The 25,143-nt window shown below is 32.0% G+C and overlaps 4 protein-coding genes across 17 annotated transcripts in view; 1 reads left to right on the plus strand and 3 right to left on the minus strand.

Annotated features, from left to right (window-relative positions):
* Window positions 1–826: 826 nt before the first annotated feature.
* On the minus strand, window positions 827–3,641 carry LOC125068094 (glutathione S-transferase theta-1-like). The gene is made up of 5 exons (XM_047677099.1): window positions 3,249–3,641; window positions 2,745–2,832; window positions 2,332–2,482; window positions 1,870–2,053; window positions 827–1,466 (listed from the first exon to the last, which is right to left on the minus strand). The coding sequence occupies exons 1-5, from the start codon at window positions 3,358–3,360 to the stop codon at window positions 1,315–1,317; spliced, it is 687 nt and encodes a 228-aa protein (XP_047533055.1). The 5' UTR covers window positions 3,361–3,641; the 3' UTR covers window positions 827–1,314.
* A 1,584-nt stretch (window positions 3,642–5,225) lies between these two features.
* On the plus strand, window positions 5,226–15,660 carry LOC125068459 (ubiquitin carboxyl-terminal hydrolase 5). Its single transcript, XM_047677591.1, has 17 exons — window positions 5,226–5,441; window positions 7,653–7,778; window positions 8,508–8,693; window positions 9,402–9,508; window positions 10,100–10,265; window positions 10,596–10,763; window positions 11,304–11,465; window positions 11,547–11,650; window positions 11,731–11,911; window positions 12,181–12,392; window positions 12,478–12,600; window positions 12,756–12,870; window positions 13,217–13,330; window positions 13,709–13,859; window positions 14,246–14,464; window positions 14,910–15,019; window positions 15,306–15,660. Exons 1-17 carry the CDS (start codon window positions 5,337–5,339, stop codon window positions 15,366–15,368), a joined length of 2,412 nt encoding a protein of 803 aa, XP_047533547.1. The 5' UTR covers window positions 5,226–5,336; the 3' UTR covers window positions 15,369–15,660.
* A 2,368-nt stretch (window positions 15,661–18,028) lies between these two features.
* On the minus strand, window positions 18,029–19,044 carry LOC125068460 (39S ribosomal protein S18a, mitochondrial). The gene is made up of 3 exons (XM_047677592.1): window positions 18,862–19,044; window positions 18,501–18,785; window positions 18,029–18,213 (listed from the first exon to the last, which is right to left on the minus strand). Exons 1-3 carry the CDS (start codon window positions 18,962–18,964, stop codon window positions 18,071–18,073), a joined length of 531 nt encoding a protein of 176 aa, XP_047533548.1. The 5' UTR covers window positions 18,965–19,044; the 3' UTR covers window positions 18,029–18,070.
* Window positions 19,045–20,526: 1,482 nt separating this feature from the next.
* The window catches only part of LOC125068457 (perilipin-4-like), a 32,285-nt gene continuing 27,668 nt past the window's right edge, over window positions 20,527–25,143 (minus strand). For 7 of the 14 annotated variants that reach the window (XM_047677582.1, XM_047677590.1, XM_047677586.1 and 4 more), the window contains 10 exons: window positions 24,985–25,083; window positions 24,710–24,808; window positions 24,560–24,646; window positions 24,392–24,490; window positions 24,229–24,315; window positions 23,700–23,798; window positions 23,117–23,203; window positions 22,687–22,827; window positions 22,155–22,348; window positions 20,527–21,429 (listed from right to left, as the gene is read on the minus strand). In XM_047677582.1, the coding sequence (XP_047533538.1) occupies window positions 21,340–21,429; window positions 22,155–22,348; window positions 22,687–22,827; window positions 23,117–23,203; window positions 23,700–23,798; window positions 24,229–24,315; window positions 24,392–24,490; window positions 24,560–24,646; window positions 24,710–24,808; window positions 24,985–25,083 (1,082 nt within the window). In that variant the 3' untranslated portion in view covers window positions 20,527–21,339. The remainder of the gene's footprint in view (window positions 21,430–22,154; window positions 22,349–22,686; window positions 22,828–23,116; window positions 23,204–23,699; window positions 23,799–24,228; window positions 24,316–24,391; window positions 24,491–24,559; window positions 24,647–24,709; window positions 24,809–24,984; window positions 25,084–25,143) is intronic. The other 7 variants (XM_047677584.1, XM_047677580.1, XM_047677579.1 and 4 more) reach the window with 7 other exon arrangements.

Below are 25,143 nucleotides of genomic sequence, written 5' to 3' on the forward strand. Positions count from 1 at the left end.
TGTATGAACATCACATAGCTAAATTTTAAATTATTGAAGTTATCACAAAACTGTTTTTACAGTACGTGCGTATTGAAATCACGATTAAAACGGCATAACAATCTAAAAATAAGAAAAAAACGCATAGCGACTTTTGCAGACGCAACGAGGATATGGTGTTTTCCACTTAAAATATTGAGGCTGTGTAATTGTATTAATAGTATAAAAACAGTTGCGGAGAACAAAATATTTATTACAATATATAAACATATCACTGAATTGTTAATCAAATGATTGATATTCATTTATATAAATAGTAGGGATTGGCCGAAATTCGTTTGACATTTGATTTAATCGAATTTCGGAAGCTTGAACCGAACTTTGACATGACATACCTGCTTGCACTATTTTTAAATTAATGGATATCATACTATATATATAACGTAACTGTGAAATAAAGGTAGGCTTTTATATATTTCTTCTTGGTTATTTATTTTAGTAGGATTATTCCTATAAGATTTCCTATAATAACAATAACATTTATTTGTGTAGATAAACATATATATAAGTAATTTGATGTGAATAATTTTATCTATTAAAATTTAAAAAGTAAGTAAATATGTATACTTATATAATCTCGCGACAATTTTTTATAGCATATAAATTGTGTCAAATGACGTTTTAAGCTAACAGTAAAAGTTTTAGTGTAAAAGTTTATTTTTATGTTTAATTTATTTATTTGAAATACAAACGAATGATCTTTTTGTAAGGATAGCTATTAAATTCTATAAATGAGCAAAACAATTGCATTAAAATTTTATTAAGTAGTAAACCTTAATACATTATACAGTTAGTAAAAAATATTTTTTTTTTTTTTTTTCATAAAAAGGATTGAAAAATATAACTAAAATTACACAAATATATTTTTTATTAAATCCTTTAAAACCCTTAAAAAGCAAGATTAATTTCAGACTCATAAAAAAGATGCAAACAAAATGTGCTCACTTTTTTCGCTTCTTAGTGCTTTAGTCTAAAAATAATTATTGTAATAAATCTATGATAAATCAATGATAACAAGTTATCCCGGAGGGGAGAAAAGTACTGAAAATATAATTATTGCGAGTATCAACAATATTCACACAGTTTTAAAATTGGTTACTGAACTATTTATTTTTTTACAATAATTTGAACACAAATTGTATATTAAAAGAGCCATTTGATTTAAAAAAATTTAAATGCAAATTATTTAAATATAAAATTACTTGTCTTGTAACAATAATAAATCAATCTCTTATTATTATAAAATTATAAACATGTCAAAATTATTCTTATGTTCTATAACTTAGCTGCTGATTTGGCTTGTTTATTAACAATTTTATTCAAAATAACATGCGCTTCATCGTAGTGAGGGTTGAAATACTCTTGAACCTTCTTAGACCATTTAGAAATACCCTTAAAATGATCTGCCGGATTGTAGCCAGCCATTCCTAAAGCAATAAATATTGATTAAAACAATTCATATTGATGAAAGTAAAGTTAATATGGTGAAATAAATTAAAAAAAAAAAAAATTGATAAATAAAGTAATATGTGAATGTAGATCAAATATTCGGTTAGCAATTTTGTCAAATAAAAATCTACACTAGGATTTAAAAAATAGCAAGCAAATTAAGTGAAAACAGAAATTATTTATTTAAAGCTCATTGTATATAGTGTATTGTTGTATATTCAATTGTTATTTGCTAGTTGATATTACAGATATTGTATCTACAGATATTTGTTTGAAAATTTTATTTATAAGAATATCACTGTTGTTAGTTGTTTCAATTTTAGAGACTTTGTGTTATCGTATTGCTGTGTATTATTTAGAAATAATCATGAAACAATTTACTTGGTTGCTCTATTTCACAGGCTGCCAGCAGATCTGCCACTGTGATAGAATTGCCAGCTATATATTCAGTTCCATTATTCAGCCAATGTGTTTCAAACTTCTCCAATGCTGACTCCATCCTGTGCGTGTATCCCTCAAGTGTCTTTGCATCATATTTTGTACCAAACAAAATTGGGTTCATATACTAAAAATAATGTTAGGAATAACTAAAACGAGTATCATAGAGATTTAAGCAGAAGACTGCGTACATACCACTTTCTTATCTGTTCCACTGCCATGTACACTTTACAAATGACAGTAATGTTAGCCAGTTAATATAAGGTTGTATAAATATATGATTCAAAAAATTTATTTTATAATAATATACAATTAATTCTTCACTCATTTTATAGAGTATATATGTGTATATATAATACAAGCAGTATACTAAAGCAGTATACAAGTACTATATATATAGATTACCTTTGTTCTAAAATACATAGCACAGTGAAGTCTCAATTCAATATGTTGCCATTCCAAGAACTCATCAACGCGAGCTTGCAATTTACTTTCTTTTGGGTATAAACTATCTGGTATCAAATTTTCTCGAGCTAAATATTTAATGATTGCCACACTGAAAATATAAGATCAAATAAATGCCATAATAATATGTAGGTGACTACTATCAATAACATTAACATTACAAATAAAATTAAAAAGGTTGTTATAGTATTCATTCAAAACAAAATTCAGATCAACAAATATTTTTAGATTGAAATATACTTATCAATAACTGTTTGTTTTCAAATGAATGATTAAGTTTTCATAGTATGTATTATATCATTATGTTAATATATAAATTAGCACATAGTTTACATAGAAAATGGTAATCATACCTTTCACTCAATATAAACCCATCATGATCAATTACAGGTACTTTCTGAAATCTATTAATTGCTGTATATTCTTCTGAAAAATGTTCTCCTAAAAAATAAATTGATTAAGTAAACATAACTGTAGTTATAAAAATCAAACATGCCAGAAAATAAATTATTTTAAATTAATAAATTTTCACATTCAAACATTCATCATCATCTAATGAAAATAAAATAAATTTAAATGATCATTATAGCTATGGGCAACTGTGTAGATATTTATTATTTAGTGCTTATATTGTAGTGTGTTTACAATTACAAGTACAGGTGTATTCTCATAATGCGATGGGACTTCAATGTTATACAAGACAAGGTTCAAGATCTGTCATTGCGTGCTTTCAGTGATAACTTCGTAACTGGAAAAACTTGGAAAACCTGACTTTTTTTTTTGTTCAGAACTTTCTGTCTTAATCACCTCTCTCTAGCATATATAGTATTTATGTATTATTATTATTTCAGATTTACCTTTGGTCAAATTAAGTACTTTTGGTTCAAAATTGCACTTTGCAGTTTTAAGCAATATATACAAGGCTCTTGATGGTTGAGACATTAAATTATAATATAGTTTAAGTGACATTTTAATTTCTATTCAGCTTTCCAAGTAAAATTTTTGTTTGTTTACAACCTAGTCGACATTACTCCTAGTCTGAAACTATTTAATAAAAGTCCAAAGTTCATTTATATACTGAGACTTAAGTTTTTATATGAGACGTAATTTTCTACAGAATATCTGTCCGACATATAATATGTAATTTTAAAAAAAGCTTTGAAATGCTTGTTATTAACCTTGCCTAGGTTACAAAATTTAGACTAGGCTCTAAATTAATAAATGATTATCTTTAATATTATTTACTTTTCAAATTTGTGTTACTAACGCACTACCAAACAAAGCTACCAAAGAGTACAAAATAAAATACAAATAATCTATGGATTCTGTGGTAGAAAACATTTTGTATTTTGACAGAGTTCGGAATATAAATGACATCTGTAGTATTTGACATCGATTATCGATTTTACTATGGTCGATCATTTGTATCAATCGAGATGAAACGTGTGAAATAAGTTATGTGGTAATTAAAGATTTTAGAATATTTGCCTACTTAAAAGTACTTGTAACTACTTAAAAGTAAAGTAGCAGCCCAAAATTCCACAAACCCTCTTCAGGATCATGGTTAAAATCACTCATCACTGCTTCACTGTTACGGTATATAACGTAGCGTAGGTCAAATTTTATTCGAAACACATGGTGTTGTTTCTGAGATCATCTTGAGTTGTTAAAATTCACTTACAAAAATTTTGCAAAATAAAAAAAACCGTCTTCTTGAATATCCGAGAAAAAATATTTATATTATGAAACCGAACATTCACAATTATTTTATTAAAAACGTAATTTTTAAAATGGTAAGACTCTATTTATTAAGTCATTTGGTAGCTTAGTGATGCTTTCGAATACGAATTTTTAAATCGATATTTTTATCGACTAAAATTTTAATCATACAAAGAAAATAATAGAATAATAGTCTTTTTACAGAAAAAACCATCGCGGGACGCCTAGCAAATACGAAACATCAAAATTCAAAATGATTAGAGAGTCGTAAAGACACTTGCGCATGACTCTACAACAAAAGTTTATATAGCTAACGTATATACATAATCCTGTTCCATTAGAATATTTTGGAAAATTTTAAAATATCATATCAAACTTTGAGTAAAATATTTCAAATCAAAATATGCACAAAAAATAAAAACCAATAGCACTTTTTGGAAACATACGAAGAGAGTAAATTGTTTATACCAAAGTTGGAACTAGTAATTGTGATGCCAATGTAAGTAACATTGACATTACAGTATATTTACAACAATATGATGTATTTACAGAATAATCTTGATTATTTTGATAGAAGAACATAAAAAACTTGTGAAATGTATTAAGAGATTTTTATACAATTTATTGTAAAATATTTTAATTATCTTTAATTTGCCTACGTAATTTAAACGATGGAAAAAGTTATTTTTTTGGATCGGCAAGGCAAAAACTAAAATATTTTCAACTTTATAAAATCTATAATCTTAGGTTTCTATTAATACTTTTTTGAAATTATATATAAATATATATATATATTAAATTATTTATAAAGTATATTAATACAGTATATATTTGAAGATGAAAGTCATATAATATTCAATAATTTATTACATTGAACGTAAACAGAAAAAAAAACTTTTATTATTCATAAATCTTAAATATTATTTATCGTTAATGACAATTAATACAGACATAATTTTTAATACCTAAACGACTTTTTATAAATTATTTTTAATTATATCGCTAATAATATTCTCAAAAATGCTTTTTTTAATCGAGTGCTAAATCGATATTAAATCTAATGTTGTTCATAACTATTGACTAGCAAATGACAACACTCAAACAATTTCAAATTTAACATTATGATATTAATACTATAGTTCTAACTTCAAGTTGCGACGCCGATGATCTTTAATATTATTGAAAAATCGTAGAAAACAAATTGTTAACGCGATAGTGTCAATAATATGGCGTCGTTAGAGCTTTTAACGCCTCATTTATCCAAGATAAAAATACCATCATCTCAGCAATTGATTTACAAGGATGAGTGTGTATATTCCTTTGACAACCCGGTGAGTTGCATTTTGTTTCTAACCTCTGGTATCTTATTAAAAACCAGATAACCAAAAAGGTAATTGACCTTTATAAAGTACCGTGTTTATTGAAAATACTTTAATTTGTGATGAAGTAGCTGCTTGTAAATTCAAATCAAATTCATATTGAATGTATTTGAATTAGCATTGAAAAAAGAATGAACAAAAGCGAATTTGATCCAACTATATTTTATTTTAACAATATGTCAAATTTACGTAAAAAAATATAAAATGAGTACCGTATGGTTCCATTCATGTCAAATAAAGGCTCACCATCAACATTCCCATCCCATGTCTAAGGTTATTTATTTAAAGCTTTAATAATGAGTCAATCGACTTTTATGGGTATGGAAAACTATCAACCAACCAGCAAGTCGATATTTTTAAAGTAATAATATAATCTATAGCATCTATTTCGTTTTATTAGCTACTAATCAAATACATATAGGTTTTAAAAATATATGTTTAATTCATTTTATCATTGTTTGTATAAGTAACAGTTATACATTGTTTAACTTGCTATAACTTCTCACTTATAGGTTAAATACTAATATTACCCATCCAGATTACTAGTTTATTAATAATACTCATAAGTTAACTTCTAAAAAGTTTTAATTAGAAATAACACATAATACTTTTTATTAGTTCAAGAATATATAGAGACGAATAAGATAATATTCTGCTGTAATACTGAAACTGATAAAAACAAAATGAACATATTTTTGGTTCATACAGATCCTAAGATGGGACAATAACATTATCTTTAAAGTACCTTGTGTTCATGAAGTTTTTAACAGCCTGGTAAACATTAGCAATAACATTGAACAAAGACGTTCTTGTGCCGTGCATTGAGAAGGTACACATTATTAGTGACAGAAAAGTATCGAACATGACAGGAGTCCAGAATAATATGTTGTACAAAAGTTCTCTGGTTACGTAAGTCTTGGCATTAGGTCGATTTATCTCCATAATATTGATTTTCGTCAATATGACAGTTGAAATTGTAATTGGGACAAAGTAACTTATAAACGCTAGCACAAACATGTACAGTAACATACTTTTGTTGTCCGTAAAACATATCTTTGTACATTTTTCGTTGATCTTCGGTCGTCTTGGTGATTTTGTTGTATTTGTGAATTCGAAATCCGATTTATTGTTAAAATTCTTTAAAATATCTAATACATTGTTAATTATTGAATCTATTTTATCAGACGAATTTTTATCATGTTTTTCTCTTTCAATGACTTCTAAATAGTTTAACGAATCTGGAGTATACTTTCGTAAATCCGTTTCATTTATCCACTTACTAGTATTGAAAGTATAAACACAGTCTTTGCTTTTTAAATCTAACATTGCCATGCATGAATCTGCTATACTTCGAACTTCAACCATAGACATTTCCTTAACTCCCATTGGATACATAAACGAAGCAATAAGAATAGGTATAATCCACTGCAGAGCAATTGCTATGAAAGAGAAATATTTATTCCAGAATGTGCGTAATCTATTCAATTTTACCTTCCTCTCACTTCTAGAACTTTCTCCGATTTCTCGTACTAAGTCTTGTTCGTCTTTTATCTTAAGATCCTTCAACATCTTATAATGCATGTAATTATCAATGATAAGGCTCAGAAAACTATTTACTAAAGACACCACCAATGGACCATAGCTTAGCAGAAGAGAGGAGAAACCACATCTCGAAGTCACATCCGTGCTCACACTCAGTCCTGCCATTCGTGATTCAATATATCCCATTTCTATGTTGAGTGGATTAAGTTCGTAAACGGCTCGGCACAAAAAAGCGATACCAATACACATTATCAGAATATTTTCGGATAAGAGTACAGAAGAGAATTTGTTCTTACTGGTCACTACACTTCTCAGATTGAGTAAACTTATCCCAAATCCACACAATACAAGGAATACACCTAAGTACAAATCAATGGTTTTGAACATTTTGTCGCGTGCTGTTCGATCGGGCGTGGCGACAGTTATGAACCACCATGATTTTGCAAGCTTCCGCACCGGGTGATAGCCATTATCAGCATGTAAATTATAGGGGCTGCTTAAAATGCAAACTTTAAATGGCGTAGTGAACTTTTCACATTAATTTTGAGGTCTAATTGGAACGCGACGACTTTGATAATATATGTATTTAAAATATATGTAATACCTTTTTTTTTGTTACAGGAATCAGAGACAGGGTTATATGTTTCATTAACATCATTCCTCGGCTTCGGACGTAACTACGTAGAACAGTATTTCCAGAAGACTGGCAACGCTGTCTTCTTACACATATTTAGAGAGAAAAAGCCAGTAAGTTTTCATCATATCAAAATGTATTCTATTTGGTTAGGGGGTGTATATTGTTTCCGAATTATCCGAAAGATTAAAATTCGACGTTTGAATATTTTGTGTTAATATCACCAGTATAATAATACGATAAAGAGTTTGACATATATTTAAAGAGTCGTCGTCTGCAACTTCGCTCGCGTTTTAGAGATTAGTTTCCAGGTGTTGGTATGGTAAAAGTCAAATTCGGTACAGTGTTTTAAATGCAAAAGCATTACAGACAGACAGACGGAATTACTTTCATAATTTATAATAGTATAGATATGCGACACAGGCAGTCTGAAACCTTACAGTATGTTGTGAAGATTACAAATAGTCTCAGGGTCAAACTTGATTCTGTCTGATCTCTTCTGACTATTGTATAATCTACCACCTCCTCGAATCTACCACCGAACTTGGTTGTTTGAGGTACGTTAGATATGGAGATATTCGATATAATGATAATTTTTTTATACAAGCTGTCCAAGCTTTTCCAACAATATGTTTTCTCATGAATTTCGTAATTTATGTTTCTTTGTTTTATATGCCTTTTACCTTATCCAGGTCTTAGATTTACTCAAAATCTAACTTTATTACGCTGGGTTCAGTGGCATAGACAGAATTACATTATAATATATTTACATAGAAAAATTGTAATTATATAGAAAAACCTAAAAAATACTGGAACATAGTATGATGTTTTGAATGTCACAGATACCAGAACCAGAACAAACCGGCGATGGTCCAGAGAAAAAGATCACGCGTCTGGCGATTGGCGTCGAGGGGGGGTTTGACCCAGATTGTGGTAAACCAAAGTACACGTACACAGACCATTACAATGTGGTTGTGTTGCCTGGATTCCACACTTTCCCCTGGCCGAACGATACATTACCTGATGTGGTAAGTTTGTGCATTTGACTTCTCTATTTGTAATAAATCATTTCTCTAAATATAATATTGTATCGTAGTAAGGGAGTGAAGTATTGTTTTTATATTAATGCCTATAAGGTCGCATGCGTTACTTAGAAATAAATAAATTGATTATTTACAGAATAAGTAATCTTATATTGTATTTCTTTCTAGCTTAAGTTATTGTTATAATTGTTTAAAACCTTACAATCGACGGACAAAAGTCCGGAGTTTGTCTAGATTGAAAGAATTTCGTTCCCTTGGTGACGTTTTACGTCCGTAGTCCGTAGTGGTCGCCCTTTCAAAGACGATTGCGCCACGTTTTTTGAGCCCAATAGTGTTTACAACATTTCAACGCTCTGAGTGCACACTCTAAATGCGTGCGCTTTTGTAGAGAGCAAGTGCAACTTGAATTTGTGGACTAGTTCTGTCAGAGCGGCAATTCTTCAACATAGCTTCAAGTGATGAAGACCGTGTATTGGCAAAAGGTAGTCCTACTGAATACGGAAGGTCCAGCAGTGGACTGTGATTGGCTAAATTATAATTGCTTCCGATCTTAGTTTCAAAACTGTTACAGTATAATATAGTCTTTAGATTGGAGTGCTTGGAACAAATGGCTTATTCATAAGATCGCCTAATGTACCGCGCTAGTCAATAATAATCAATAAGTATATAATGTGTTTTTTTTATGGTTCACAGGTAAAGCAATCGGTGCAAGGAGTCTTAGACGCCGAGTCGCCATTCAAAATCGCTGAAATGGAAGCTTTGCAGGGCACTTGGGACGGAGAGAAACGTGAAGTCTCTGTGTAAGTTACTATGAACTAGATATATTTTAAAGTCTCAAAGCAAATCAACAACATAGAATATAGAAACTGTTCAGTCAAAACCAATTTATGCACTAACAAATTACAACTTTAAAAATTAAATTAAAATTGTTACCAAACCCGTACTTTTACATTTATGTAACTTTGGAACTTAGTACAAGAAGGATAATGTTTATATTGTTTTAATAAACTACCGTTTATGATTTTTGGTACCTATTGAGTAATATAGCAATAAGTAGATATTCAGAAGCTAAATTATTGTTAACATTTAATCCAATTTATTACATAAAAAGACATTTTAAATCTATTTGTGTGTTACCGCTGATCTGAATTATATGAATAAGAATTCATATATAATGTATATTTCTTTCTATACAAGGACTATTAAAAAAATTAAGGTATTGACACTCGTAATCCTGTATGAGTTTCAGCAAGCTTATAACAAAGGTTTTGTACAAATTGATAGAGGTTATTTACATTTCTTCATATGACACAGAGATAGAGTATGCCATGTACACTTTTGTTTCAATTGAATTGGACTGAAGATGACTTACTTATTTTTTATCTTTTTAGTCACTCTGTAAGCTTAAAGCAGTTAGACAATGGAGTGAAGGTGCCTCCATCTGGGTGGAAGTGTGATAAATGTGATCTCACAAACAATCTCTGGCTCAACCTCACCGATGGGTCTATACTCTGCGGAAGACGCTTCTTCGATGGATCTGGGGGAAACGATCATGCTGTAAGAAAATACCTTGTTTTCACACCGATTTTTTATAAAAACAAAAATATTACTACTTTTCTGTGAACTACATAATAAGTTTTCAATATAATTATTATCATTATGTAAAAAGCACAACTTACAACCAATTTATCCATCTATACTAATAATTTATTTGTTTTTTCGTTAATTGCATTTGTTTGCTTAATCTTTAACTAAAAAACTATTAACCAATATATAAAATCTATACCAGAAATTGACTAAAAGTGAAATATTTTATTATTATTAAAGTGTAAATATATGTATATAATATGTATGTGTTTTTAATTCATTTTATGTAAAATTTTAAAGGTGGAACATTATCGTCAAACTGGCTACCCATTAGCTGTGAAATTGGGAACCATCACAGCAGACGGCAAGGGCGATGTGTACTCGTATGCAGAGGACGACATGGTAGAGGATCCTTACTTAGCTGACCATCTGAAACATTTCGGTATTAATGTTCAACAGCTTCAGAAGGTGTGTAGTTTATATATTTTCTGTATTTATATAGTTCAGTTATTGATTGTTTGGATAACAAGCGAAAATTTAGTAATAAATGAATGGCCCCAAACCGGGACAAGCATCTCTTAATGTTATATGCTTAAATTGTGTTTATTTCTCTCGTGCTTTTTGGTGAAGGCAAACATCGTAAGGACAATATCCGACACATGCAGGCCGCATGTGTCGGATATATATGTATACTTGTGTATTAAAAATATAAATATTTTTCTGTCAATTATTATTGAACCTTGAATGAAGACTTATTTTAGCTTCTACAATAGTGTGTTTGTGTTTACCCACTTGTGAAGGGGAGAGTATATATAACCCTTTAATACCCCAGACACTGTGTATGGAAAAGTTAATGACTATTGGTTGTTTTGTTAAGATGTGAAAATGTAACAAACATACTTTCTCATTTATAATAATTGGATCAGATTACATTCTACATCTTTTATATTTTAATAATAGATATGTTATTTATTGCAAATGTAATTTAGTTCAAATCAATAATTCCAGACTGACAAATCAATGGTTGAATTGGAGCTGGAACTCAACCGTCGTACGGGAGAATGGAACACTCTTCAGGAATCTGGCAGTGACCTGCGACCGCTGCATGGACCTTCACTCACTGGACTGAACAATTTGGGCAATTCATGCTACATCAATAGTGTTGTACAGGTAAGAAATAATTTCTGCAAATACAATGTTTGAATGTATTTATAAAGAACTTGTGAATATATTAGTTAATTTGACTTTAAGGTCCTATTTCGAATGCCTGACTTCGTGCGACGGTACGTCGAAGGAGCACCCGAAATATTCTCCACCTTCCCCGAAGATCCTGCCAATGATTTCAACGTGCAAACGTTAGTTCATATTTTATTGTGCTATCTCAGACGCACACTATTGGTGCGTTCCACGACTATGAGACTGTGTGGTATTGCAGCGCGAAGCTCGGCGTGGGGCTGGTGTCGGGGCGCTACTCGTTCCCGGGCGCGGACGGCGCGCAGGCCGGCGTGTCGGCGCACATGTTCCGCCGCGTCGTGGGCCGCGGACACCCCGAGTTCACCAGCAAGCGCCAGCAGGATGCGCACGAGTTCTATCTGCATCTACTGACACTCATCGAGGTCGGTCGGCCGTTTCACCGATTTTCCATTTAGCTAATTTATTTAAATTGATGCGTTTCATTGTTTATTTAAAGAAAACTGCATGTTATGTTATTTTCTTTGTAATCATAGTTAATAAATATTTATATTTAAAAAAATAATAATAATTATGCTACGATTGCATAAATCAAGTCATTAATTTCATATACTATAGTATTTATGTTCATATATTGTACAAATAAATGTAATGTATAGAAATTCACTATAAAAAATGACGTCTGTAAATCCAGCGTCACAGCCGCCACCGCTCGGACCCGGCCGAGTGCCTGCGCTTCGCCGTGGAGGAGCGCGTGCAGTGCGGCGCGTCGCAGGCCGTGCGCTACACGGCGCGCGCCGAGCGCCACCTGCCGCTGCCCGTGCCGCTCGCCGCCGCCACCAACGCGCCGCAGCTGCGCGACTACGAGCTGCGCCGCGCGCGCGCCGAGGCGGCCGGCCAGCGCCTGTGAGTGTGCCGCCCGTCCGCCGCTACGTCTGTGTGATTCGATCACGTTAGCCCCAGTCGAAGTTCATGTCTTTGTTGATTTCAGTGACTCGTCCCAAATGGTCCGGCCTCAAATCCCGTTCCAAGCGTGTCTAGACAGCTTCATGAAGGAGGAGACCGTCGAGCAGTTCTTCAGCTCGGCCGTCAATAAAAAGGTCACTGCCAGAAAGTGAGTAGAAAGAAAAACTACTTAATCAGTATTATATGTTTTTACCACTCCCTTTGAATTTTAATATATGTAGTAGATTTCAATATACAAATTAGTGTATCAAATTATATACACAAAAAAGAAATCTATTAAAAAAAGATTTTATTAATTTATAGGATAACACGTCTAGCTACTTTCCCAGACTACTTACTGATACAGTTGAAGAAATTTACAATCAAGGAGGACTGGACGCCCGCGAAGCTCGACGTAGCCGTGGACATGCCGTGGGAGGTTAGCGAATAATAAATAATGAAACGAATGTCAACAAAAATAATATGTTTGCTTACAAAAGTCTAGTCAAGTGCATACCACATTCGCTTATGTGATATTTAAAAAAAAAAATAGAGTAATGGTGTTTTATGAACACTAAAACATTTCATTTATACTCATGTCTAAATAAGTGGTATCATACTATGAATAGTTTTATTTGATTATAATTACGCTGTACAGTATGTATTTGCAGACGTAAGTAAAAATCTTAAACTTACTGGCCTTCAATTTGAATTGACTGAAACCATTTTAATTAGAAAACTGTATTCTACCCCACATATGAGTAATATTCGGCTCCCGCGATCAGGTGGACCTAGGCGTGCTGCGCGGGCGCGGCGTGCAGGCGGGCGAGGCGCTGCTGCCCGACGCGCCGCCCGACGCGCCCGCACCCGTCTTCGACGAGGCGCTGCTCGCCAAACTCGTCAGTACCACTGCGTTATCTGGACATTCATTTTGAACACGGCTTAAGTTAACCTTTGCTAGATATTTACATGACTATATTACTAGGTTTGAATGTAGTTATGGGCCGAATGTATTGATTGGCATGTCCGGTGAGGTATTCCTTATACCTCACCGGACACTTTTTATTAAAAATTATAATGTCGTAATTAAGTAATGACAAAAGAGACTAGCTACATTCAGGAATACGGGCACATTTTTTTAAAGTTTAATTTTGCTTAGGTGTTTTTACTTTCAAGTTCCAAGTCGAATAGGGATTTCACCTGTGCTACATTACACGCGCTCTTCTATAATGTTGTCTTTGTATTATTAGGATACTTAAAATAAACATTTCTTACAGTTGGACATGGGATTCCCAGTTGAAGCTTGTAAAAAGTCATTATACTACACAAACAATTCTGGCATGGAAGCAGCCTCCAACTGGCTCATGGAACACATGACTGATTGGGACTTTGATAATAAGTTTGAACCACCCGGCTCACAGAACACAGGTATTTAATCTATTCCTTATTCTAGTCCTTTCTTATATCTGATTTTGATTTAATGAAATAAGTTTTGAATAATAAGAAATTGAAATACTTGTAATATACAATTTTGTTCCATTTAATAGATATTTTTTTTATGAATTTTTTAAATATGATTTAGTTGTTACTATTTTTTATGCTCTTTTCTCAATGTGAAATTGGCAAGAAGTAATAAATCACCACACATTATAGCTCTACTAACTAAAAGACTGGCTCATTAAAACCATTGATTCCTATTACTGGATGAATCTTTCTCTATCTTCTCTTGCAAAAGCTTAAATACAAATATTTTAATAAACAATAAGCCAATTCTGACAATGACAAAACTAATTCATTTTGTATATTATTTTAAGGCGCAAGTGCAAATGCGGCTGTAGATGAGGCAAGTGTGGAGCAGATCACGAGTATGGGTTTCACGAGAACCCAGGCTGCCAGAGCACTGAGAGCCACTGATGGTGATGTGGCCAGGGCGCTGGACTGGATCTTCAGCCATGCTGACCAACTAGACAGTGAAGAGTTACCCACTGCACCCATACAGGATAGAACTCTGGGCTGTAGGGATGGACCAGAGAGTAAGCTTGCCTACATGTTTTGAATTATAGATTACTTGATATGTTGCAGACAAACAGGAAAATCGGACAGATGTTCTCACGTAAAAATACAAATATTGTAATAATTGATAAATATTGATATAAAATTTATATTAATTTATATAATATGTTAGAATTTAAATATGGGATTTTGTGTTGTGTGTGTGTGTTGTGTTTGTTATGACTTCTTTTACTTAAACTCTAAGTAAGGACACAGACTTACATGTTTTTATGCTTAAACCTGACGACCAACCTTTAGAAAGCGTGCGAAGTTTAAGGCGACAACCAGTCGTTAATATTCTAAATTTACTCAGAGATATATACAAGTTGTTATGAAAATATTGATTGACTTCTATATTTGTGTTCCATAAAGAGTTGCACAGTTGAGGATGCAATAAATCAATATATCTTTATTGTATTGTTTCAGAATACAAGCTTGTTGCATTTATTTCGCACATGGGCACGTCAACAATGGTCGGTCACTATGTCTGTCATATTCTACACGAAGGAAGATGGGTCATATTTAATGACAACAAGGTAATAAAGCCTATAAAATGTCTTTCTTTGTATACGATATTAATTATAAAATGGAGAACAAGGCAGTTTCTCAAAGCCAAATATGTAAATTAAATAATCATTTATAATATGAAATTAGTTGTTCAAGTGATAAAACAAATCTGTAACCTAATCGAAATTAAGTGATTAAGGTTGATTATAGAAACCTCTTAAAATTTAGTTTATTAATATGTATAAAACTTTCTCGGGGACCGGGAACAATCCCTTTACTCATTACATTATGCTTAAATATTGACTTTTGTTTCAGGTGGCTCTCTCAGAAAACCCTCCCAAAGATCTCGGATATTTATATCTTTATGAAAGGCTGTGATGTTTAGCGAGTGATCATTTAGCACCAAAAATGATATCAAGATGTCTTAGACTGCGCTAATGTGTTTTAAACAATTTTAAGGTGTACTAATTAATACTTTAGCGACTATTTATTTAATATACAAAGATTTATTAGGTATTAAAAATGTCTTAACTAACTAAAGAAATACCTTTGTTTATCTCTATACCAAAAATGGTTGGTAATCTGCTTTTACTGTAATTGTTTTCTTAATATTAAATACAAGCTCAATGTTCAATGCTTTTTTTTCTTTTATCTAGCAAAGTTTTTCTTTTAATATACCATGGTAGTCTACATTATGTATGTTAATAAAATTTGTTGCTAAATAAATATATATTAGTGTATTATTAGAACTAATAAATAATTGTGAGAGAGTGTATTATGAATACTTATGTAAAAATATTTGAAATTGATGTCAAAATATAAAATAATCCTAGTGTTTAAAATGGAATAGACAACGAAATTAAAAATAAAAAAGATATTTTGTAGTTTTCTTCTTGGTAAATAGAGCAACTTTAATTGGACTTTAATTGAACTTCATACAGTTAAACGAATATTTGATGTCATGTTTATATACTGCTTATATATATATGGGTATGTGGGACTCACCGGAAACCGAGTGCCGGAATACTTACTAAATAACCAGAGGAATCTTCTTCGTCCGTGCGAAGGGCGTCAAGGGATCCGTTGTGCATACAACCGTGACGCCCCGACGATTGGGGTTCCCGGAGTAAAGGGAACCCCCTAGTCCCTGCGACGCTTAAGAGCATCCCAAATAGTTACACCATACAAAGCGCTGGCATAGCGATTCCGGCCCTCCCACGTTGAGTAGGTGGCGGCCCAAAGCAGCAGCGGCGTTGATGAGCTTCGGGCAAAGTTGGACAAAGTGCTGCCTGAAGCCCCAATATTAATATACTCTTAGTTTCATTATAAAGCATTTTTCATGTTTTTAACAAATGTTGTAATAGATTTTGAGTGATAACTTTGAGTAGTATATTTTATTATACTGATGACGGCAAGGGTCCTTTCATCGTTCATGTGTCCCGGAAAGACTCAGACCCAGGTTCAGGAATTACAATATGGGCTATTAGATTGGACAATTCCTACACACTGCTTTGCTGGTCTCTTATTTCGGCGACCTCAGTGGTCGAGTAGTGTGTACACCGGTTTTCATGGGTACGCCACTCCGAGGTCCCGGGTTCGATTCCGGGCACAGTCGATGTAGAAAAAATTCATTAGTTTTCTATGTTGGCTTGGGTCTGGGTGTATGTGGTACCGTCGTTACTTCTGATCTTCCATAACACAAGTGCTTTAGCTACCTACATTGGGATCAGAGTAATGTATGTGATGTTGTCTAATATTTATATTTATTATTCAGCGTTTCAAGCTAAACTTCCGAGGCTACGTTGGTTTTCATTTCACAGGCTCACTGACCCTTAGATCACTTCAAATATAAATGATGCTGTCGCAACAATTAATAACAATTTAGCTAGTGTAAATACTTGGTCTCAAAAATTCGGAAGAAAGGTATCAAAATATCAAGCGATCATTATTGGGAGCTCTCGCCTTATTACCAATCTGGGCTTAACATCTTTGCCTTTTTTTTCACATTCATTCTATTATGCAAAGTCAAAGTCAAAAATCTTTATTCAATATAGAAGTGTTTACACTTGCTTATTGATTGTCAAAAATCTACCACCGGTTCGGAATTTAGCACCTCGGACCTGAGAAGAACCGGCGAAAGAAACTCAGCGGGATATATTTTTTTTTTTACCATTTTGCATGTACAATGATAATTATATTAGAGTTATTTGAAACAGCCTGGAGGCGATCATTTCATTCCCAAGGTGTGCAGTCAACTAAAAAGTCATTAGTGTTGTAATATCCTTTAGCACTATTACTATTTATTATTTGTATGTTTTACTATAGATAGTATAGATCAATATCTTTTTTTAATACTGTATGTGTATGTACATTTTTATTTTTTATAGTTTAATATATAAGTGTACATATATTGGTATGTATGGTCAATTTTATAATTACTGCTTTCTGTTTGACCTCAAGGTTGATTGGCAGAGACTGCCTTCGGACATTATATCCGCCTATTTAAATAAATAAATATCTGCCGGTTACGCTCGGCCATTCATGCACACCTACTCACCTAGCTAATATAAGAGTTCGTGACTACTCGCTGTGTAAATGTGGCCTAGACAAAGGTTCTGCAACCCATCATATGCAGTAAGTATTCATATGGTAGAGAATACACAAAAGCAAATCTAAACATATTTTTGCGAGCATGCTTATTATTTGAGCATGATTAGCTTTTTTTAACTTATGAAAAACTGGCAGTAGATTTCAAATTAACATAAATTAAAAACAGTAAAATAAATATCTGCTTTAAATGATTCAAGTATTTGTAAAATTAATATGCTTTTTCAATGCGGCCAGTACATCCCATACAAAAGTAATTAAAAAAAGTGTTTTTTTTTTTATAAAGTGGGTATATGTGAGTGTTGTATATTATTTGGTATATACGAAAATTATATTTAGAGAATAATTAATCAACTTAAAATTAAAGTGTTATATAAGTAACATAATTTTTTTGCAAAGATAATAGATAACAGCATAAAATAAAAGATGTGTTGATAATCTATCACAATTTAATTTTACACATAATTAACCATTCAACGCTCAAATCTATCTGTGGGTTTTGGTATTCTCTTCATGAATATTGTTTTTTCATCAAAGTATGTGTTAAACTTTTTAAAGCCATATCTCTTCTTGGGATCTTTATGACAGTATGCTGGTGTTAAATTTATCATCAAACCTGAAACAGAAATAAATTTTTGAAAACATTTTTATATGAAACTAAGGTTTTACAACATACATTTTAAATATACTTATTAGATTTATTAAATGTGTGTGCACAAAATCTGTTTTCACATTAACAGCTCTGTTTTAAATGTAGGTTGTCAGGAAGAAATAGCAAATTGGCTCCATAGGTCTATGAAACTTAAGTATATAAACAATAAAAATAATCTTGCATTGCATTACAATGCAAAAAAAACTGTTTTGTGTTATGTTCTTTATAAATAAGACAAATGTATATCGAACCTGCTTTCTGTGCCATAGTGACTAGTTTTCCAATTTTCTTCTGCTGTCTCTGACATAATCCTGTTATACGTCTAGGTAACATACAACCGTCGGTCCTCACAAACTGACTCAAGATAAGTACATCTGTATGTTTCACGTCTAAATTTAATGCACACATATAACAAGTATCTTTACATTGGTGTGCATTTTCTTGATTGTTTACCGCTCTTATTAGGAGTTCTGTCCGCGGAGAAGGAACGGTTACGCCTTCAACTACTAACGAAGAACCCTCTTTATGTTCTCGTACTAAAAATACACGTAAACTTTTTAATAAGAGGTTATAAAAATAAGGACACCGAAAAAGTATCATTATTTTACTTACATTTTTTAAGTCGTAATTGTTTTGTTGTTGATATAGAACGTAAAGATGTTGACAATATAGCATTTTTTGCGAATGAATAGCCAGTTCGAGTTAAAAACGACATTATATTTACTTCTTTTCCAGTAAATTACAAATATTGAAATTTCTTCTACTAAATATTTAACATTACTTTGACAAGATGTACCACAGAATCCAAATTATGAAATTTATGTCAATTGTCAAATTTAAGCTATCGGTGTTGCCATGTTGTAGGATTTTTTGTGATTGCACTATTTATTGATATTAAATAGGGAAAATCTACAGAAATACTGTAAAATGTAGAGTGGCGTAACATTGGACCACACTAAACAAACAATTATTATATATTATTTACGAATGAATTCGTAGAACTATTTATGTAAGTAAAAGACTGACGAATTTATAAAAGTTATTATCAATGGAAATTTTTTATACCACGCGCTATAATTTCGATTTTCGCGCACTGCGACAGACCACAAAATCAACTGTTTTGAAATTCAGTTTGGGTATTTTACGAGTCAGAATTATGATTTTCAGTGAATCTGATTTTTAAATAATTTACATTATTGATTTAACGAAGTACTTTAATTTCGTAATGTACATTTTTGGTCAGAAATGGGATAGCATTGGACCAGTTCAACGTTCCACTCATATAAATTTGCTACGTTTTGGATTATTACATTTTTATTTAACGAAATGTTCCGAGGTAAGATGGGCTTGCTCATAAAATTTTGAAATGTACTAACAAATTGTTGTAAATCTACAAAATCAATATATTAAAATAATGGGCCTAAAGAAAATCCAAGTCTTGGGGTCAGCAATAACTTAGAAAATTTTCCATATTAATAAACGGGAGTGAAAATCAAACTTTATTTCATCATCGTTCATATTATTAAATATACTTTAAATATAAATAAACTATTTATTTCACAATGAATAAACTTAAGTTTACAAGTAACAAGAATATTTAAGGCATTAAGAGCATTAAAAGCAGATTATAGTAACCAAATTCTTAATTATTTAATCCGATTGTAAGAATTTTCCATTACTTAAAATTGTAATTTGTACCGGACCTCGAGCACGGGTGCTGTGCAGTGTGCGAATGGCGGTGTAAGCCGTAAGGAAACCACAGTCATTTGTGATCTCCGTCGTGTTTATTATAGATAGAGAGCGAAAAAAAAAATTTTTTCTAATTCAAGATAAACGTAAAAGTATAATAAAATAGCGGAGATGCAAGTGGAAATTGAATCCTTGTCTTCCCGCTACCTCTTCATTCTCCCAAAAAAATATAAACTTTTCAATTCAAAGATCCGAAAAAGGATAAAATAATATTAATACAATGCTAGAAGAGACTAAAATCATTGTTTATTTCTATAATCTTTATTTATTTATAGATAGATACTTACTTGCTCATTATTTAGCTGCTCGATATAATTTGTACGAATGATAATATTAATTTTTACGATATATTTTCTCTTTGGATTGATTGAGCGATCATTCATGAGTCTAGAATAAATTAAAAAATTTCAAAAGTAGAGATTTGTGACAGCAATCTTGTAGAAGCCAACCTATGTTTTAAAGCAATTATATGCATATAGACTTAATTTATTGGAGTGAATAAAAACAATAAAACTAAACTATATTTGATGGTAATGCATTTATTAAATAACACGTTTTTGACGATAATTTACAATAATAAAAGTAACATATAAAAACATAACCGTATAAGAGGATTTAGGTATATTAGCGACGAAATTCAACTGCGCACAACAATTACTAAGCATGACATTTAAATTTCTAAAACATATATGTATATCTTGTAACATACTATATATCTTTATTATAATAATTTTAATTTGTTTTATGTAATATATATCTATTTTCAGGTTTAAGACGTTTTTTTTTATAGGAATAATATATTTATATATAAAATAGACTGCAAAGCAGTTTTTATAAATTCCTATGACTAATTTTATTTAAGCAACATTGTAACATCACACGACATTTTTGATGTAATTGTTAGCGAAAAAATTTGACCGTTATAAAGGCAACATGGACGGTATATGCTAAGCATAGTTTCTGTTAATTATTGAAAATGCACACCAAATGCAAGAGAATCCAATAAAACAAATCCTTATTAAAATAACTTAAATTATTTACAACTAATGAAATGAACATATTCATATAATTTCACCAATTTGTGACATGAGATTGTAATCGCGGTACTTTAGGCTCGAATTATTACATAAGTAAGCTTTACATTATCGATTAATGCATAAAATTGTGCAAGAATATAAAACAAGAAATCGGGAAAACTTTACAATTCAATAATATGTTTTATCTTTAGACATATATTATACAGTATATTGTTTTTTTATTATATATAAATAGTTTTATGCTTATATACTATAGAACGTTGTAAGTTTCCCGAGCGGAGCAGGTACTAGATAAGCAGGGTGTTTATTTGGGGAAGGCAGCCAGCCCCTTGCTAAGCAAACCCGCAGCGCCTTCGGCTCCGTCGTGCGCTGCGCTCGAAAAGTTCGATACCAGCTGAAAATATACAATTGAAGTATTATTATAAATATTATTAATTACACCTCCATGTAACAAACGTCTAATACGTTGGCGAACATTCTTTCAGTTAGTTTTTTTTTATATAGGTAAGCGGCCACATACGTTGACACTTAACATTATGAACCATAAAAGCACATCGCTAATGCGCCACCGACCTTGGGAACTAAAATGTTATGTCCCTTGTGCCTACTGGTACATTCACAATTCAAACCGGAACAATACAAGTATTGTTGTTTGGTAGAGTGGTGAATAATATTTATTAGTGTATAATAGACACATATAATTATATATGTATTAGTCTGTAAGTATTTGTATGTAAGTTTATGGCTGCACTGCCTACCCAGATTATGTTTTCTGATTCTTCTCAGATTGGGTTTTCTGGAGGAGATGGCTAATTAGCCATAAGTCCGCCCGTTATACAACACATAAAATAATTGTATATATTTTGTTTTTATTTTTAGTATTATTTCTTTTTTTTTGTATTTAGTCTTAAGATTTGTGTGTTTTATGTTTGTGGTGTGCTGTATATCAACATTAACATAACATGAAGGGTTTACACAAAGATTTAATGTGTATGTAGTACGAACATCGTCTCATAATGTCGGTCGACGGCAATGATTAACTTATGTAATGCTCATTTCTGAGTTGTCATAAAAAACCTTCGGTAAGGACTCAGAGTTCAGGGATTAGACGGGTCTTACCGCGTCACGTTTGTCGTTCAGGAACTTGTCGGCGTCCTTGATTTTAGCGTCGACTACTTGTCCCGCGTTCTTTAAGCCCTGGTCAGCAGCGTTCTCTACTCTCTTGAAGGTGTTGTCGACGGTGCTCTGCACGGCGTTACTGGCATCCGCCGCCGCCTTCTCTGCCGCTTTTTTAGACTCTTCAACGGCAGCATCTAAAATGAAACAGTAACTAATTAGGTAAATAGTTTTTAGGTCCTATTGTATTTGTCGATTACTTATAACGCTACGAAAGATAGAATAGATATGGCGATAGAAAACTTTTAAAGCCACTTATTCGCATTTAGTTTGATATTTATTCCCAGAAGCGGTAAAACTCCGACATGATCGTAATTACGACAAGGTGTGGTCTAGATTTTGATAAAAAATTGTGGAAGTTAATCACGCAACGGACATTATTACCGGAGTAACAGTCGTAACATTAGACAAAGTAGGTTTGCTATTTTATACTAATAAAAACTAATCTGCTTCATTAGTTCAAACGTATACTAACTGGCAGCCCTCTTAGCCTCCTCCTTAGCGGCCTCAGCGGCTAATCTAGCCTTCTCCTTTGCGTCTTCAGCGGCTTTCAGAGCCTGAGCCTTGGCTTCTTCTGCAGTCTTCTTCGTCGTGTCTACTGTAGCGTTGATCGTGTCTGTTATAAAATTTGTTACGTTTAAATACAAATTTCATATATTTATGAATAACATAAACTAAGCGTCCTACTTGTTTTAGAACGGCCGCTAAAAAACACAAGCGTGTAGGTACCGTCATTTTTTTTAATATATTTGGATTTGTTGGTCGTTAAAAAGCATCTATATAACAAATTAAACACTCTCTTTAGTCAGTTCGTTAATATTTTAGCTTTAAAACAACACGATTAAGTCTTCGGCATTTGTTTATTGGTTTTAATATAAGCATTTTCACTCTTAGAACACTAGTACCGTCTAATTCCTGGGCGGTTTCCTTAACATTATTTACTGACGATTCAGCAGAATCTTTTGCACCTTCGGTCTTGCTTGAGAATATATCTATGAATTTTACAAACATTTGGTTTGGGTAGGAACATTGAATAACGAATAAATAATACAAAGTAAAAAAAATTAACCAGTAGCGTGCAAGTTACCGTAAGGATGCGCACTACTGGCTAATACATAACTTACCTTGAAAGATATAAAATTAGTTAGGAAATAAGCTGGTAAGAAGCGAAAAGTGCTAGTACCTTTAACATTATCAATAATAGTTTTAGTTTGTTCATCATCACCAGTCCTGCCCCCCACCGAGGACGTTACTGTATCTACAATAGTTAGCAAAGAAATAAGAGAAGAAACAGAAACACATGCAACTACAGAAACTAAATCTAGAGTAGATAATATTAACAACCAAGCTGAAAAAACATTTTTAAATATAAGTGATTTAGCACAAATTCATAATCTCGTCAATAACAATCTGGCTTTTTATTTAATTGTTATTATTATTCAAACAAACGCATTTTAATCACAATCATAGCGTAATAAATGAAAGTACCTTTAGCGCCGATCACAATTGAAGCGCTCTTATCATAAACCGATCCAGCTACACTCTTGGTTGAGTCTAATGTATTTTGAACTGTATTTGATACGGTATCTAAAATAATGAAAATAAAACCATAGCAAAACACACAACACTACTTAACTACTAACAAGTGCAAGAGATCAATTTTGATAGTCGAAAAATTATGTTACATTATAATATTATTGAATGTTTAAATATTGATTTTTAAGTTTAATTTGTTTCTTTTTTTCTTATTAAATAGTAAAAATAAACATGACAATAATTATGATAAGAAACCTGCACAATAAATATAAAATCGCCACCAATCTCCAGTGACGTAGAGGTGAAAACATAATATAATAATTTAAGATCATTCAAAATATATCATTGAACTATTGTATACACGTACTGTATTTTTGACAGGTTAAAAATTATACTTGTATTAATGCTGACATACAATACGACAATAGTCTTCTCAAAGAAATTGAATTGTAAAAAAAAACATCCAAGTGATTCGACTAACCTTTAGCAGTACCGACAAACGAAAGTCCCTTATCTACAGCCGTTGAGGCAACATTTTTTGTTGTATCTAATGTACTGGCTACAGTATCTACAGCAGATAAAATAAAATGTTCAGAAATTGTATCCAAATATGAAATTAATTCATCATTATGAACATATTGTACCTTTAGCTGATCCTACAAGGGATGATCCTTTATCGACAGCTGATGCTGCTACGCTCTTAGTTGCGTCTACGGTAGTATTAACAGTGCTCGCTACAGTGTCTACAAGCGAATATAAACATTAAGATGTCATCTTGCAAAATATAAATCAAGCTGATCAATCAAATTTACCTTTAGCTGTGCCAACTATAGAAAAACCTTTATCTACTGCGGATGATGCGACATTTTTCGTGGTGTCTATTGTGCTTGCCACGGTTCCTACGAGATAAATGAATTAAATAAATTGCAACGTGACATAATTCAAGTGTACTAGTGATATACCTTTAGCAGCCTCTACTAATGAAGCGCCTTTATCGACGGCAGATGTTGCAACGTTTTTAGTTGAATCGACAGTGGATTGAACAGTGCTTGCTACAGTATCTACAAATTTCAAGCGATTAAAATTAATTGATGATTAATCTAATCAATTTAGGTTATGATGGTTAAACGTTTAAAAATACATATTAATAGCTAATTCAATTGATGGATTTTTGTCTATGAATATCGATAAAATTATTCTTTACACAAAGATAGTAATATTATTTCATTTTATATACCTTTAGCTGATCCTACTAATGATGAGCCTTTATCGAAAGCTGTCGCTGCTACATTTTTAGTGGTATCTACTGTCGTGTGTATGGTGCTTGCTAGATTATCTACAAGTATGGTAATTCAAAATAATGATCGTAGTATACAATAATAAAATAAACGGCTAA

Source organism: Vanessa atalanta, chromosome 13, assembly GCF_905147765.1.
Source record: "Vanessa atalanta chromosome 13, ilVanAtal1.2, whole genome shotgun sequence".
NCBI lineage: Eukaryota > Metazoa > Arthropoda > Insecta > Lepidoptera > Nymphalidae > Vanessa > Vanessa atalanta.

Coding starts and splice junctions, on each gene's coding strand:
- LOC125068094 (XM_047677099.1), bottom strand. CDS start 3,360: ATGTCACTTAAACTATATTATAATTTAATGTCTCAACCATCAAGAGCC. Junction 2,054..2,331: donor CTATGTATTTTAGAACAAAG/GTAATCTATATA, acceptor CATTATTTTTAG/TATATGAACCCAATTTTGTT. Junction 1,467..1,869: donor CTGTGAAATAGAGCAACCAA/GTAAATTGTTTC, acceptor TTATTGCTTTAG/GAATGGCTGGCTACAATCCG.
- LOC125068460 (XM_047677592.1), bottom strand. CDS start 18,964: ATGTCGTTTTTAACTCGAACTGGCTATTCATTCGCAAAAAATGCTATA. Junction 18,786..18,861: donor ACAATTACGACTTAAAAAAT/GTAAGTAAAATA, acceptor GTGTATTTTTAG/TACGAGAACATAAAGAGGGT. Junction 18,214..18,500: donor CACTATGGCACAGAAAGCAG/GTTCGATATACA, acceptor TTTCTGTTTCAG/GTTTGATGATAAATTTAACA.
- LOC125068459 (XM_047677591.1), top strand. CDS start 5,337: ATGGCGTCGTTAGAGCTTTTAACGCCTCATTTATCCAAGATAAAAATA. Junction 10,266..10,595: donor CTGGGGGAAACGATCATGCT/GTAAGAAAATAC, acceptor AAAATTTTAAAG/GTGGAACATTATCGTCAAAC. Junction 10,764..11,303: donor ATGTTCAACAGCTTCAGAAG/GTGTGTAGTTTA, acceptor CAATAATTCCAG/ACTGACAAATCAATGGTTGA.